Genomic DNA, 15,099 nt, shown 5'->3' on the forward strand with positions numbered 1-15,099 from the left:
CTGAGAGTGACCAGCTAGTATGTTTTCCAGAAAAACTATATAGAGTTGTAGAGGCTTCAATCTATTAGAAGTCTGGAAATGTAACGTATCTATCCTGAGTTGAAAGGATATGAGGAACAGAGTATTAATTTTGCATATTTTCTGAAAAAATAAATACAATGTGTAAAGCAAACCTGACCTAACTGTGAAAATTCGTACTGTACCTAGTACAAATGATAATCAGCATGAGGTAAATTCTGGAGTCAACTGAAAAGCAATCGTTCTATCAGGTTGTCATATAGATTAAACATCATATGTAACAATCAATCATCAAATCCACACAAAACAGAGTAAACAGAATTGTTAGATCTCTTCTAGGAAAATGCATTCTTATGGCCAGAATTCGAAAGGAAAAAAGTTATTTATCCCAGATTATAAAACTCTATGGTGTAACTCTGCTTGGGGTCTAAAGAAAATGCAAGAATGAAAGCTCTGTGCTGCAAAAGGTAATTGCTTTTACAAGCTCCTGTCTTCAGCAGCTATAGAATACAGTACATAAGCAAGTCAATGAGAGTCCAGAGACAGCACAAAAATGTTGCTGGAGAGAGAACATGAAGAGAAATCAGACTGGCAAAGCAAGATGTTGTCTCTGAAGGCCTTGTGGAGCCTATTCTGAGATTTGGAACACAAATGTTTTCACACAGATGATAGGTCCTATGTAACGCTGTATTAGTATTTTATGTTTTTTAACAGATTCTATGCTGTCTTCTGCAACAAACTGAGATATGAAATTTGATGTATCAAGGAAATAAAAATGATTATTAGAATACTTTACTAAACGAGATTATGTCTAAATACCTCAAGTGCTCTATGCCAAACTTTCTAGCCTTAAAAAAAAACAACCAACTCTCAGAGCACTTTTGGGAAATAAAGTAAAACTTTATATTACATGAAGCTTAACACTGAAAGTAAATGACCCATTTTTCTCTTCCTTTCCCATTCAGTTAATTATTGTTTTGGAACATTAAATGCACTCATCTTTATGTCAGTCACTTAACTCCTGCTGCTGATAAATCTGTCTAGCAAAGGATTTGAGCCTTGAAGTTGGTGATTCAGTGGATTTCTTCAGAAGCAAATCATTCTGTAGCTCACCTGCCTGCTTGTCAAATTCTTAAAAAAAAAAAAAAACAACAAAAAAAAGGTGGGTTGCTTACCACATTCTAATCATCACTCAGAAAAAGTAAGACGCGGACAGGGAAGACAATATCATGGGCAGGAGGGAATGAGAAAATAATGGCTTACATTTCCACGCAGTTGCTATTCCAAACCACTTTCAAGCTTTTTTTTTTTTTTTTTTTTTTTTTTTACAGGCAACTAAAATGTACACTTTTCTCCAGGCACCATTCATTTCTGGGTTGAAGCACAGCAGCTGTTCAGCACTTCACAGCAACTCCACACCACAGGAAGGGCCTGCTGACAAAAACATTTGTTTTCTTCTGAGGTAGCTGCACTTCAGTTGTTGAAGGTAAACCAGAGTAGCTAAATGTTATTTGTGGGAAGCTTTGATGCCTTAATCACAAGCATATGGCAAGAAAGTCTGCTCTCCCATTTACACAGACCAAAAACTAGGGCAACTAAAAGGAAGAATGGTCTCTATCTCACAAATGTGAAACAAAGGTACAAAAGGCTACACCTAGACCATTTAAGGCTCAGAATAGTCTGCAGATTAACAGTCATCTCTCCTCAGTGCACCACAGTAATGTAAGTCATCTCTAAATACACAGAATTGATTTTGACCCACTTGAAGGGGGGAACAGTACAGAAATTATCATTCTGTTTTCAGAGCAGCCACTGCAGTACCTTTTTACTAATTGCCAGAGAACACCTGGATCTGAATACAAAGTGGAAACTCATAGGTACACCAATTATACATCTACATTTGCAATGTAATGAATAACAGATTTTCCAGAGAGCAAAAATGTCATATGATCTTCAGAGAAAGTATAGGAAGCTGGGTTACTCTGGCTCCTCACCAAATACAGGCAGGAGACAGCAATCACAGCAGTGCTTATTTGCATATACAGAGAGATACTCTGCAGACACGGCATAGAAATGTGGTGGTATCTTCTTGCTCTTTACAGTCTGGAAGGTTTCCCAGACACCTGAGCTAAGTTCAGTGCAGCATAAGACAGGTTATTTATTGAAATGCAAGGCCTTAAGCGCACCACAGATATGTATCCATTCTCAAGACTCCGCATTACATCCTGACTCTGTTCCTCATCCAGACGGCGTGGCTATCTCCCAAACAGCTGTTGTGGGAGCCTACATTATAGACTCATTTTTACTCCATTCTTCTCTCAGAGAGTCACTATCTGCCTAGCTTCATGGGCTTTAGTGTATTCACACAGGGAGAATGTTTAATTTGAAGGTGTGTTTGCTGAGAGTAACACGTTGCGTATGAACCCAACTCTGCGAGCTTAGTGAGTGCCTTGAAATTTATTTAAAACTAAGAACTTCTATCAGTCAAATGCTTCTGAAAGTTAGACTCTTCTTGTCTTAGAAACTGCTTTGTTTGTAGCATATGGTGTATCACTTGGACATTTAAGACCATTTGGACCATTATAAAAATATATCGTTCTTTCTTCTGAAGATGATAAGAATAAAAGCTTGAAAGCATTTTAAAATGCTTTAAAATTTACAGCATTTTAAAGAGCACCGTGGTGTAGTTAAACTATCTAAATTTTATTCCTGTTTTAAATTGCACTGAGGACCAAAAGAATTCAATAATTATTGTAAGATGTATGAATATTTACCAGCATCCTTTTGAATAACTTCACAGATCCAGGACAAATGCTGGAATTTGTTACTACCTATGTGTCTATTAAAGCGCCATAATAATAAATTCTAGTTATGACGGGATTTTAGCCCAACTGTTACACTTGCCTGTTAATGGAGAAAACAAGTATTCATGGTTGAGGAGTTTAGTGCATTAACAATCATTTTTTCACATATCTTCGTTAGATCAAAGGAAACATATTCAAGTTATTTGTACTTCATGAGTACTTTGAAGCAAAAATCAGTGATGTTGAGTTTAAAACAGCAAACAACTAAATTAAAGACCACAGCGTGATTTCTAAGCATCCTGCAAGAAGCGTATTGTTAAAGCACTAAGCTAATGTCCAGCCGGGCTCTGTTAAGGTGATAACCCAGGAGAAATTATGAAGACATGTAAGAATCTTTTATTTCCTTCAACTTCTGATCCAGAAACACCCAACTAATTAGCTTAAGGAAACATTCAAAATATTATCTTCCTTGATGCTATTTTTATGTCAAGATAGTAGTTATTTCTGAATACTCTGTTGGGGAAAAAAGGTGTGACGTGAAGTTGTCAGACTCAACAGATAAGGAATAGATTGCAAACCACTTGGTGGACCCTAAGGCAATAAACAAGAAGACAACAGGCACATAGAAAAAAAGCGATGCAGTTTTGTTTCAGAGAAAAGGAAAAGGAAGAAGAGAGAAAGCCTCATGGAAGTTACAAGAACAATCATAGAATGGCTTGGGTTGGAAGTGATTCAAAGCCCACCTGGTTCCAACCCCCTGCCATGGGAAGGGTTGCCATTCATCAGATCAGGCTGTCCAGGGCTCCATCCAACCTGGCCTTAATTACCTCCACAACTTCTCTGAGCAGACAGTAAAGACTACCATACAGACCTAGCATTTACACGGGACCAGTCTACAGTCTATACAACAGAAATGGTACTGATCTATCACACTCTAGTTTTCACTTGTAAAGGGAGATGCACAAGAGACTGGACTGCTTAAGTGCAAGTCAAATCAGAAACTTCCATCACAGAGATGGCTTCTTCTCTTGAGACAACTCTATGCCTGGTATTGCAGCTGGAAAGTTTCAGACACTGCTCCCAGCAGGCAGTTTGCATGCAGCCACTGTCTTGTGAAGGTGAAAACTTCTGCTAGCTTAATGCTAACAGCTGTCACTTGGCCTCAGCACACAGGTTTTTAGGTTTTTGTTGTGGTTTAACCCAGCAAGAAGCTAAACACCACACAGCCTTTCACTCGCCCTCCCCACAAAGTTCACCTCTGAAGAAAAGGTGCATGACTTCAGACATGTGGTGTTCCCTCCCAGGTCTCTATGTGTGACAATGAAGTTATTGAATCATTTATAAATTTCATTTTGTTTCCTTTAGAGTTTGTGTACCAGAGATTGCTTTTACATTAGTATTATTTCACTAACATCACTTTAGTGATGTTACTGCATTTTGAATTGGCGTAAGAGAAAGAAAAACATCAATTTTGTTTAGAAAAATTAGCAATAAAAACCTTATGACTAAAACTCTTAAGATGAAATACTGGATATTCTCTCATGTAAAAGAGTACCATCATTTTAAAAACTCCATTGCCCAACCTAGCTGCAGCTCCACATACAAATCTGTTCTGGAATTACCTTACAAATATGTTGCTTCGGAATTCCACGCAGTGTGCAGTAATAATAAAGGTGTTCCCAACCCGTTAAAAGTTCATCCAGTGCATCTTGCTGTGGACAATAGCCAATAAGAATGCCTTCAGAACTAGCAGACAGTATATCCATTTCAGAGCTGTTTAAAGAAAAAAACAAAACGTTGGGTAAAAAATACAGTCCTTATTTTCACCCTTGGAACACAGAGTCAAGCACAGTTGCCTTTTAACGTGTAGGTAAGTGAAGCGACTCAGGCTCCTTACCATCACTTAACACAGTACCAATCACAATCATGGCAAGGTTTTTGTCCCTTTCTCAGGCTTTTGGGCTGCTATTCGTGTTTCACTGCTCTAAAGGAATGCAGGTCAAAATACACAGACCAACACAGAAGGAGGAAAATCTATGAGAAGTAATTCTTACTAGGTTTACCTCTCCTATATACACAGGCCTTGCTCTAAGGAGACGCACTTGCATCACATTCACATTCAATATCAGAGAGACATTAGTCTTGAGAGAGGGAGCACAAGCTCAGTGTCTGCGTACGTATGTACACATCCATATTATGTGTTCTCTAAGCAATAACACACACACAAAAAAAAAAAACAACCCCAAAACTATTAAAGCCTAGTAAGCTTAAACATAATACTTGAAAAAAAAAAAAAGTGATTCTGATTTCAGGGACTTTGTCCGTCTCTTTGTAGCTGTACTGTATTACTTGAAATTGCATTCATTGCTAAGAAGTAAGCTTGATTGCAAGGGTGTCTCATTAGCCATAATGACACTAAATCTATCCTATTTATTCCATCATCTAATCCAACATTCAATGATGCTGATTTACATTTACAGAAAAGACCTGTCAAAATTAAGCTATTCTATTTTAAAAGAAAAAAAAAGTTTTGAAAGAAAAAGTTTTTAAAAGCTTCTGAATTACAGAATGGTTCCCCCCCTGCCCCCCTCATTTTTATTTTTTTTACGTTTCTGATTAAGAGAACTAAGTATACAATTGATCACTTAGACACAAAGTAAATGTTTCAAATGGAAGATCTACAAATACCAGCATTAGTGTAAATCTAAATATGTATCTCCTGATTCTTAACAAGATTCAGGAGTCTGGGAAAAAAGGAAAAGGAAAAGGAAAAGGAAAAGGAAAAGGAAAAGGAAAAGGAAAAGGAAAAGGAAAAGGAAAAGGAAAAGGAAAAGGAAAAGGAAAAGGAAAAGGAAAAGGAAAAGGAAAAGGAAAAGGAAAAGGAAAAGGAAAAAGGGAGAGAGAGAGGGAGAGGGAGAAGGAGAAGAAGGAGAGGGAGAGAAAAAAGAAAAAAGAAAAAAGAAAAAAGAAAAAAGAAAAAAGAAAAAAGAAAAAAGAAAAAAGAAAAAAGAAAAAAGAAAAAAGAAAAAAGAAAAAAGAAAAAAGAAAACAGACACTGAATTTTACTTGATGAATCACACCATAAAAATATTTTAATCCTGTCAAAAGACAACTTATCATGATTGTGATAAACCTTGCTGGTTACTAATTAGAATGGGCTTTTGCTCTTAATAGCAAAGATGTAAAATTTTAGTACATATGCAACTTTGGATGTTGCCAAAGAAGTTAACTATCTGCCTGCAGACATCTCGCTAGACAAAGAAATAGAAGGGAGAAAAAAAGAAAAAGGGAAGTGGAAGGGTACGGGAGTGTATTTTATCATTAATCTATAACTACTTACAAATTATTTTAAATGAGGTATATATAAATTTTTCTCCCAGCTCAGGTTCTAGGTATACCTAAATAAAATAATCAAAACATATGAGTTTTTTAAGGTCAAATTTACCTTAAGATATGGATTCAATAATGTTGTCTGCATAACCTGACAGAAGCAGTGGATTCTTCATTTAATGAATTTTAACATTACAAAACTACAGTAAAATGCTGTCAAGATCCTACTAAATAGAGTGAACTGTATAAATTTTGCTATACTAGAAAGATTCAGGCACAGTAACAATACTTTCTTTTTGGTGCAGGTACTCTCCTTGGAGAACTAAGAACTAATTCTGGTAATATGCCAAGTTCAGTCACAAAAGAGCAAATCACACTGGGGTAAATTCAGGGGCATTTACTCAGCATGAAGTTTCTGTATGGATAGATACATATACTCCAGAATGGATCCGTGCCACAAAGAACAAAAAATTAGTGTGCATGGTTGCAAAAAATAACAGATGCCTGATGTCCTTTAGCTAGAACTTGATTAGGCAATAGTTACTCAGTTTGCATCAGAAAATAAAAACACTTCAGAGTCCCCAGTGCTAATTACACAGATACGAGTTTAGTGCTGTGCTTCCTATGAGGTGCATACAGCCTATAATGAACAAGATCCCACTCAGCAACCTTTAGTTTTCATAAAGAAGAATACAGTGACAATACATCATTTAATACTCTTACTTTGCTTGGTCATTATCTTACAACTGCATCCATTAGTGCTGACCTTGAACACTTAGAACATTCCCATTAATAAAGAAATTCTAACTTATCCACTAATGAACTCATGGACCTAACGTTTTTCCATCTCTAGATGCCTGCCTATATATTGCAGAAAGCAGCATGAACAGCAGGAAAAAAAAAAAAGCCACATATAGATTCTAGCTTTTTATTGAAACTTTTTCAGTATGTACAGTACAACTCCTATTCTGTCCTCAGCAATATCACTGAGTAAATGTCCAAAAAAAAAGAAAGGATCAACAAGCAGTTCAAAAGAAGGCTTTCTGTCCCTCTACTCTGCTCTCAAGAGACCCATCTGGCATACAACATTCAGTTCTGGGGCCACCAACACAAGAAGGACATTGAGCTCCTCTGGACCTCCAGAAAGATGATCGGAGGGGCTGGAGCACATTACCTACATGGAATGATGGAGAGTCTGGGGGCTTTTCAGCCTGGAGAAGAGAAGGCTACACAGGGACCTTATAGCAGCCTTCCAGAACCTGAAGTGAGCCTATAGGAAAGCTGGGGAGGGACATTTTATAAGGGCACATAGTGACAGGATGAGGGGAAATGGCTATAAACTGGGAGAGAGTAGATTCAGATTCAAATTGTTTACTGTTAGGATGGTGAGACACTGGAACAGGTTGCCCAGCGAGGTTGTGGATGCCCCCATCCTGGGTGCATTCAAGGCCAGGCTGAACGGGGCTTTGAGCAACCTGGTCTAGAGGGAGGTGTCCCTGCCTATAGCAGGAGGGTTGAAACTAGGTCTCTTCCAACCCAAAATGAAAAGAGCATTTCAAGTAGTTACAGCATAATACCAGAAAACATTTTCCCTAAATATTATGCTGTAAATGACATTAAAAAAAATGATGCTGCTCAGTACATTAATTACATCTTTCTTTAGCAAGCATCCTAATGTGTAATATCAGAATTGAATTGGAAATATGTGTTCTTATATTTTGTGAACTGTAGATTATCTTGCAGCAAAATGAAAAATCATTTTCTCGGCTCAGAGAAAAACAAGCAATTGTCTTCTGCCCTTTTATTGTCAGCATGATAGCATTTCTCTTTAGGCCATTAATGTAAACAACATGAGAGACAGGAGGAGAAAAGTTAATTTTAAAGATACAGAACATATAACTTCAGATTCCAATTTCTCTCCGCCTTTCGGTCCATAGGACAGTAGACACTATGAATGCTAACGTAATACCTAAAAACTACAGGCTGAAAGTCAGAAAATACAAGACTTCCTGCATCATTATGGAAATATTTAGTATAGGTTATCTTCAGATCTTTTTAGTTACTTTGATTACGTATCTTGACCAAGTTCAGACATGGTCCACATTTCCTTCCTGAAGATTTGTTTTTAGAATATATTATTAAGCTTAGTCAATACATCCATTTAGTATTTAATTCCTCTTGTAAAGTGAAACAGCTGCAACATATGAAACGAACAGAATGTGTCCGGAATACTTTATACATTAAGTAAAGATTTACACTTGCAAAACTACATTTTTATTATACTTCCTGAAAAGGTCAACAGCAAATACATCATTCTTAAGAAAAAAAGCTGAGGGAAGCTCTTGAAGCCTCTAAAATATTGTATTCCAATCTTTTCTAAATACTTTGGTTTCCATTTTTTTCTGTGAAAATTGTGATAAATCGTTGTGAATCCTTCTAGAAAAAGAAAAAAGAAAAAAGGAGGTTTCTGTAAGTTTTGCAAGGTACAGGGGATAATAAACTAAACTCTGACTGGATAAAATTTCCATTTAAATTAATTCCTTTGCAGATTTTTCTAAGACATTTACTTCCATTCATTTTTTGTGTGTTTTAACACTGCTGAAATCTGATTCCAGCCATGAGAGCTACCCTGGGGTGACTTGAGCTTTTGTTTGCACTGAATAGAAAAAAAAGAATACTAGAAATTGTGAGAAATCTTGGATGAAACCTGTTCCTTTCTGCAACGTGAACTGGACCTGCAGCTTCCAGAAAACAAGGCTAATTATTGCAGAGACTGGATTTGCTTCTTATTTGTCACAGTGGTTACTAACAATATAGCTTAGGAAGCTGTGGGTCGACATTCATATGCACGACCTCAATTTCAAGGTAACTTAATACCACCAATACGAGCTGTTTGGCTGTTTATGAAAAATTGTTTCTGTTGACTAAGCTGCACATTTTCATTTGTTTTTGTATGCTCTTTCTGTAGTACCTGAATGCAGTAAAAATAAAGGCAATTATATATATTCTACTTACAATGTCTTCTGCAGAGATAAATTCCATTATTTAGTCAGAATGAAATATAAACTTACAAATTGCTGAAGTAGTTAGACATTCCACTGTACTCATAACTGCACGTTCAATTCCATGCATACTGAAGCTCAATTAACATTATAAAAAATCAAGGTTAAACTATAATTACTGTAACTGAAGTTTAGGTATAATTTAACTAATTATACAGATACACACCGTTACAACAGCCATCTCGGCCATTATATTTATGCAAATTTACTCTGCCTTTCAAGTAAAGCTATTTGAATTACATTTTAAATTATTAATCATAACTATCAAAAAGCCCAAATTGTATCTATATACATATAGATGTATCTTACTTTTCCATCTTTGGAGAACAGTTCTTAGGTCCTATGTCTTTGTAATTCAATAGCTGAGATGACTGACTTTTAATTCAAATAGGATGGGGAGTTGCTATCATGGAGGATAGCTGTGCAGAAGGAAATGGAAATTCATAGGAGATGAATTAATTACATATGGAAGAAAGCCAAATGCTTCAAGCCTCTTATGAACAAGATTAGGCATGCTGTAACTACTTTGACTATGCACCCACAGCAACTGAGACTGTGCAGCGTATGAACTTAAAGCCTACTCTATTCAGCAAACTACAATGGAGAAGACTGCAAAACAGCTTGAGAAAAAAAAGGCAAACCAAACTATAAGAATTTTGACATTTTGTCTTCCATGCCATCTTTAGCCATTCTTAATTGAAGAAGGCTTTATGATACAGCACCATTAAAGAAGACCAAGGTTGTAACATGCATAGGGGAATATCCAATGCCAGTTGCACACTAAAAAAAAAAAGAAAAAAAAGAACTATGGAAATGTTTGTGAACATCCACACTAGCTTTCATTTAGCCAGCTTGTGCAATGGTGGCTATCTAGTCATAGAAGTAGAGCTAACCATTAGCTAATCTAAATCCATTTGTACCCTTACAGAGGAACACAAGCACTACAGAGAGCATAAAGGACCCCTCTAAGCATACAGACCATGCAGCCAATTATCTTCTATTGTTTTATAGCATCATTCTTTATAAATACAGGTTAGCAAATTTTACTAAAAAACTTTATTTTCTAGTCCCTTTCCTTTTTGCTTTTAATATTCCTGAACTTTGCAAAAGAGACCGCTGGTACTTTAGTGTCAGTATTTTACTTCCTTTGCCACTTTTTAACATTCAGGTTGGAAATATATCTAAATGGAAAACACACTTTCTTTATATGTTAATTTTTTTATTATTATTTCATCTGGACAGATATGTCACTGATAATGGCAATGTTAATGAGTTACATAAAATAATAAAAAGGCAAAATCTCCTATGAACAGCATTTTGCTATTATCTTTATAAGAGTGACTATAATTAGTGATAAATTCCTATTATTTCTCTTACTGGAGTACATTTATGAGGTCACAGTTACAAGCAGAATGGGACTGCAAAGGTTAGAAGTTGCCTAAAAGGCTTTTCAGCTGAATATGAAAAACTAAAAAAGAGTTTCTTGGGAGACTGCTCAGCTTGCATACTATAAACGAGCATTCTCATGTAAACACTAATATAAATCAAAGCTTAGGCACATACACTATTTAAAAATACCTAATTGATTTGTAATTTATCAAAAAGAGAGTTTAAAAGCCGATCAGAAGCCTTCCCTTCTCCAAAAGTGTCCTAATCAAAGAGAATGCCAAGAAAACTTAACATGCAGAAGAAATGAAGCTAGATTTAGCATTTAATACAAATTTCTGCACCACTTTTATGAATCTGAATAATACGGAAATCTGTTGCACAACCCCTAGCTTTTATGCATCTCAACTAAGATTTTGTTACAAAAAAGTGAAATTATTTCCAATTCTTAGTGATATGTTCCTTTATGTTTTTTTTCTTTTATTAAACATTCAACAAATAAATAGCATAGAGGCCAACAAATGTTTTTTATGCACATGAAGGTATTGTGAATCTGCTTTTCTGCCCTTTTAAAAAGGCAGCTGCAGATCATTAATACATTTACCTACTTTTAGAGTCTAGAGGATTCCCCTCAACACCCTTAATTATCATTGTATGAGAAACGCAGCTCTTTCTATGCAACCCTATATACCTCCAAAATGTTCTAGGCTGAAGTTCCAAAAATTATACTTTCCAATTCAGCATACATTTTTGAAAATCAGACCTTCCATTTCTTGTCTTCAGTTGTCCAAAAGGTGCAAAGGTTTTCTCGTAAAATTCAAATCTGATTTCAGCACAGTTGCCTGAAAGAGATTTTTCTTACTCTGTTCCATACTCTGTGAAACTATTACACTAATTATCAGGAAAATATATATATTTTTTCTTTTAACCAAGAACTTTCAAGCACTGTTATTCAGTGAAACAGGAACAGCTACAAATTAAGAATTTTGTGCATGGAATTAAATCAGTTATCTTCTCTATTTAAACTAATAAATTTTCATACTAATTTCTTTATTTGATCATGAAGAATTCATCAGAAAGAATACATCTGTAGTATCATGTCCTTTAATGTAGAACTCTTAGTAACTTTCTGAATTTAAAAAATCTTATCCATTCTTTCAGGATAAGACAGGTTTATAAGAGTTGTGTTCTTTCCACTCACAGAGATGGAATCTTTGTCTATGTTGCTTCTCAAACTACTAATCAGGAATCACTACCACAGGAAATGCCTCTATGGAGGCTGCTTAATGACATAGGTTTTAAATAAAGAAGACTCTAGGTCAGCAAGTGGTGGCCATCAACTGCTTTCTTTGTCAACTTCTCCACTGCCTCTCGGAGAAATACCAGGCCCTTGAAAACAATAATAGGGTGTAATAAAGAGTTCTTAGCATTATATCCCCCTTCAATCGTTTATTTCAGGAACAAGTACAAATCAATCCAACTAAAGCCCCTTGGGCACCCAATACGCACATCAGACAGAGCTACGTTCTACAATTATGTGTAGTTTTGCATTTGTTAAGACATACACAATTATCAGACACAAACAAATCTTTTGAGAGCAAATATCTGAAAGCTGCAGTTGTCTTCCTCATATGGAGTAAATATATTCCTTAGAGAACACATTGTACAACAAATTAAAAGAGATTCATATGACTATCAGACTGAAGTTTCTTGGTTTTGGCTCCCAAGACTTAAGTGTGATAGCTAAAGATCCAGGACTCAGAGGCACTAATTTTAATAGCTGTTCTCAGTTGCAACTAATAAAGATGTAAATAACAATTTAGAGACATCTAAAACTGAATGAGGATTTAGGACACAAAAGTATCAACTGCAACACAAAATATTTCAAATTACCTTTTTTGTTTTTCCCACTGTTTAGAAACTTGTTATTTGTACCAGTTCTTGTACTTTTATGTAGGATAAACCTGATTGCTCCACAGAAAAGGAAATGACTGTGCCTGTAATTCAACTAAGATAGTATCTTCAAAACTTATCACAAGCATCTTTGTATCTTCCCAACAGGCTACAGATAATTGAGTTGGTTCACTGATCAAAATCTTATTCTCTTTTTTGGTTTTAAGACTATAAATCAAACCTATGCAGGAAAATATGTATATATATTCTGCTTTGGATGAATAATTTTAGCAGTAGTCCAAGTGCTAATAAAGGGTTCTTCAGGCTGGCTGGTTGACAAAAAAATTGTCCTCGCTTGATTTACAGTAGTACAGCAACATATTACATTGTGTTTTGCCAGAACTTAATATGACACACACAACGAAGTCTGGAATTAGTCAGATCTCTACTCCTAGCCTCAAAGCAATTTGCTTTGCCAAGGTTAGCTACTGTGCAACTGCAGCTCCCACTTGAGTTTTACACCTCTACAATATTAGAATAAACATAGAAATATGGGCTTTACAGTCACTTGTGGTCTTCTGTCTTCAGCTGTGGAAGAACCAATGAAACCCTTAGCTAACTAACATCATAATACAACATCATATTGTCAAAGATATTATAGACACTTAAATGTGACCATCTCCTACGACTTCCTCTCTAATCTTCTAAATGTGTCAAATTTCATTATCTACATTCTACTTCATAGTAAACGACATTACATTTTACGGTATGTGTTCATGTTAGATTTTAAAAATACAGTGCAAGAAATCAAAGTAATACACAAGATGGCTACTAATATAATCATGCATTATATTATTATGTAGCACAAATTATCAGGCATTAGTTTCTTTTCAAATTTATTATTAAATAACAGGAGCTATGAAAGTTGAACTCTCAGAAGAATTTCGATCTATTTAGCTACAAGTGCATTAAAACACTCTTGTAAAAGGTATTGTTAAATTGTTTTGTGATTTTTTTGAAGAGTCACCTTTAGGAATTCTGATAAAATAAATCATGTATTTAATAAACCTAGTGTAATTGTCATTAAAATATATTCCTGACAATGAAATATATTCTTATAACTTTATAGTTGCTTTGAAGTGAATATTAAGATATTGAAATTATAACACGAGATCAATTCATTTTCCTATATAAAGATGTGATGTCACATTGTGTAGGGAAACCTATGTGAGATCCCTGAAAGCACAGAAAGGACCAAAGATGAGTCCCGTTAAAGCTTAGAGTAACTCTTAGCATCCAAACAAAATCTGGAAGCTTAGATACTCCCTTGAGGACAATAGCATATTAGAAATCATTACAGATCACTGTATTTCCACAAATCTCAAATTCTCTTCTGACCTCTGTAATATCTTTGTAAATGCATTCCAACTCCACGTTTCTAAGAACAGCAAATATTATTTGTTACCTAATTTTTAATCACTTTTTTTTTTTTTTTTTTTTTGTCATTATTGTTGAGAAAAAAAAATCTGCTTTGTTTTGGGAAATAAATGAAAACAACTATCTGTATAAACACCCTCTCATGTCACTTCTTGAACAGAATTTTTCATTTTAATATTAAATCTACTGGATCTTCCCTAAAGAAGAGAGAAAATACTGACGTAAAAGAGCATTTAAATTCTAAAACACAGACATGCAAATTCTCATTTTGGAAATTTCAAAATATTTCATTTAAAATTTTTCTGAATTAAACCCTCACCTCTACTTCTTCAAAAGACATATTTTGAAATAGACATAATTTAAAAAGGAAACTTCAAAATCATTTACGAGCCCAAAATACAAACTCATAAGCATACGTGCAATATAAGGACTTTTTACTTTGGCTTGACATTAAAATAATTTTATCATCCCAACAATGTGCTTAGTAAAAATCTGTAAATGTTGGTTATATCTAAGCCAAAAAAGCCATTATTCACTTATTCCTCCATCAAAGTTAGCTTCAATACAACTAAGACTATCTCCGATCCTAATTACAGTCTGTATTGATTAAATAATTAATGACACTAAACAACACAAGTGCCAGGAAATATTTTAAAAGTATCCACTTGAAGCAGTGATCACCATTCTAACGCTGGAAACATTTCAGTGCAGAATGGAGTGATATGTGATATGTCCATTTGTCTGGACATAACTAACATGAAGATTTTTGTTAAAATTAAGGCTTACTACTCTTATGCTACTATATAACTGCTGTCATAATCCCTGCCCTTCCTGACAAGGCTTGACAGTGATGATGCAATATACATTTAAAAGGGAACAAAATAGGTCTCTATACTACAAGTAAAAATGATGGAAGACTGCTGAGTCTTTGATCACTGGCATTATCCAGTAGCACTATCTGAACCAACCCTGCATTATTTACCCTGTAGGAGTTCGGATAACAGCACGCCCTGCAGATGGAACAATATCTCCAGTCAGCATCTTAAACATTGTGCTTTTCCCAGCTCCATTTGTTCCCAGGAGTCCAAAGCACTAAGGGAGATTAAAAAAAAAAAAAAAAAAAGAAGAAGAATTGATCTACTACATTGCGTTAACTCTTCAATAAGTAT

General features: G+C 35.2%; 1 protein-coding gene across 1 annotated transcript in view; it reads right to left on the reverse strand.

The window, feature by feature from the left end:
* Window positions 1-15,099, reverse strand: part of ABCA13 (ATP binding cassette subfamily A member 13) — a 169,058-nt gene that overhangs the window by 23,996 nt on the left and 129,963 nt on the right. The window contains exons 54-55 of the mRNA XM_048940607.1: window positions 14,913-15,022; window positions 4,445-4,595 (exon numbers count right to left, since the gene is read on the reverse strand). Of these exons, the coding sequence (XP_048796564.1) occupies window positions 4,445-4,595; window positions 14,913-15,022 (261 nt within the window). The remainder of the gene's footprint in view (window positions 1-4,444; window positions 4,596-14,912; window positions 15,023-15,099) is intronic.

Source organism: Lagopus muta, chromosome 3, assembly GCF_023343835.1.
Source record: "Lagopus muta isolate bLagMut1 chromosome 3, bLagMut1 primary, whole genome shotgun sequence".
NCBI classification, from domain to species: Eukaryota; Metazoa; Chordata; class Aves; order Galliformes; family Phasianidae; genus Lagopus; species Lagopus muta.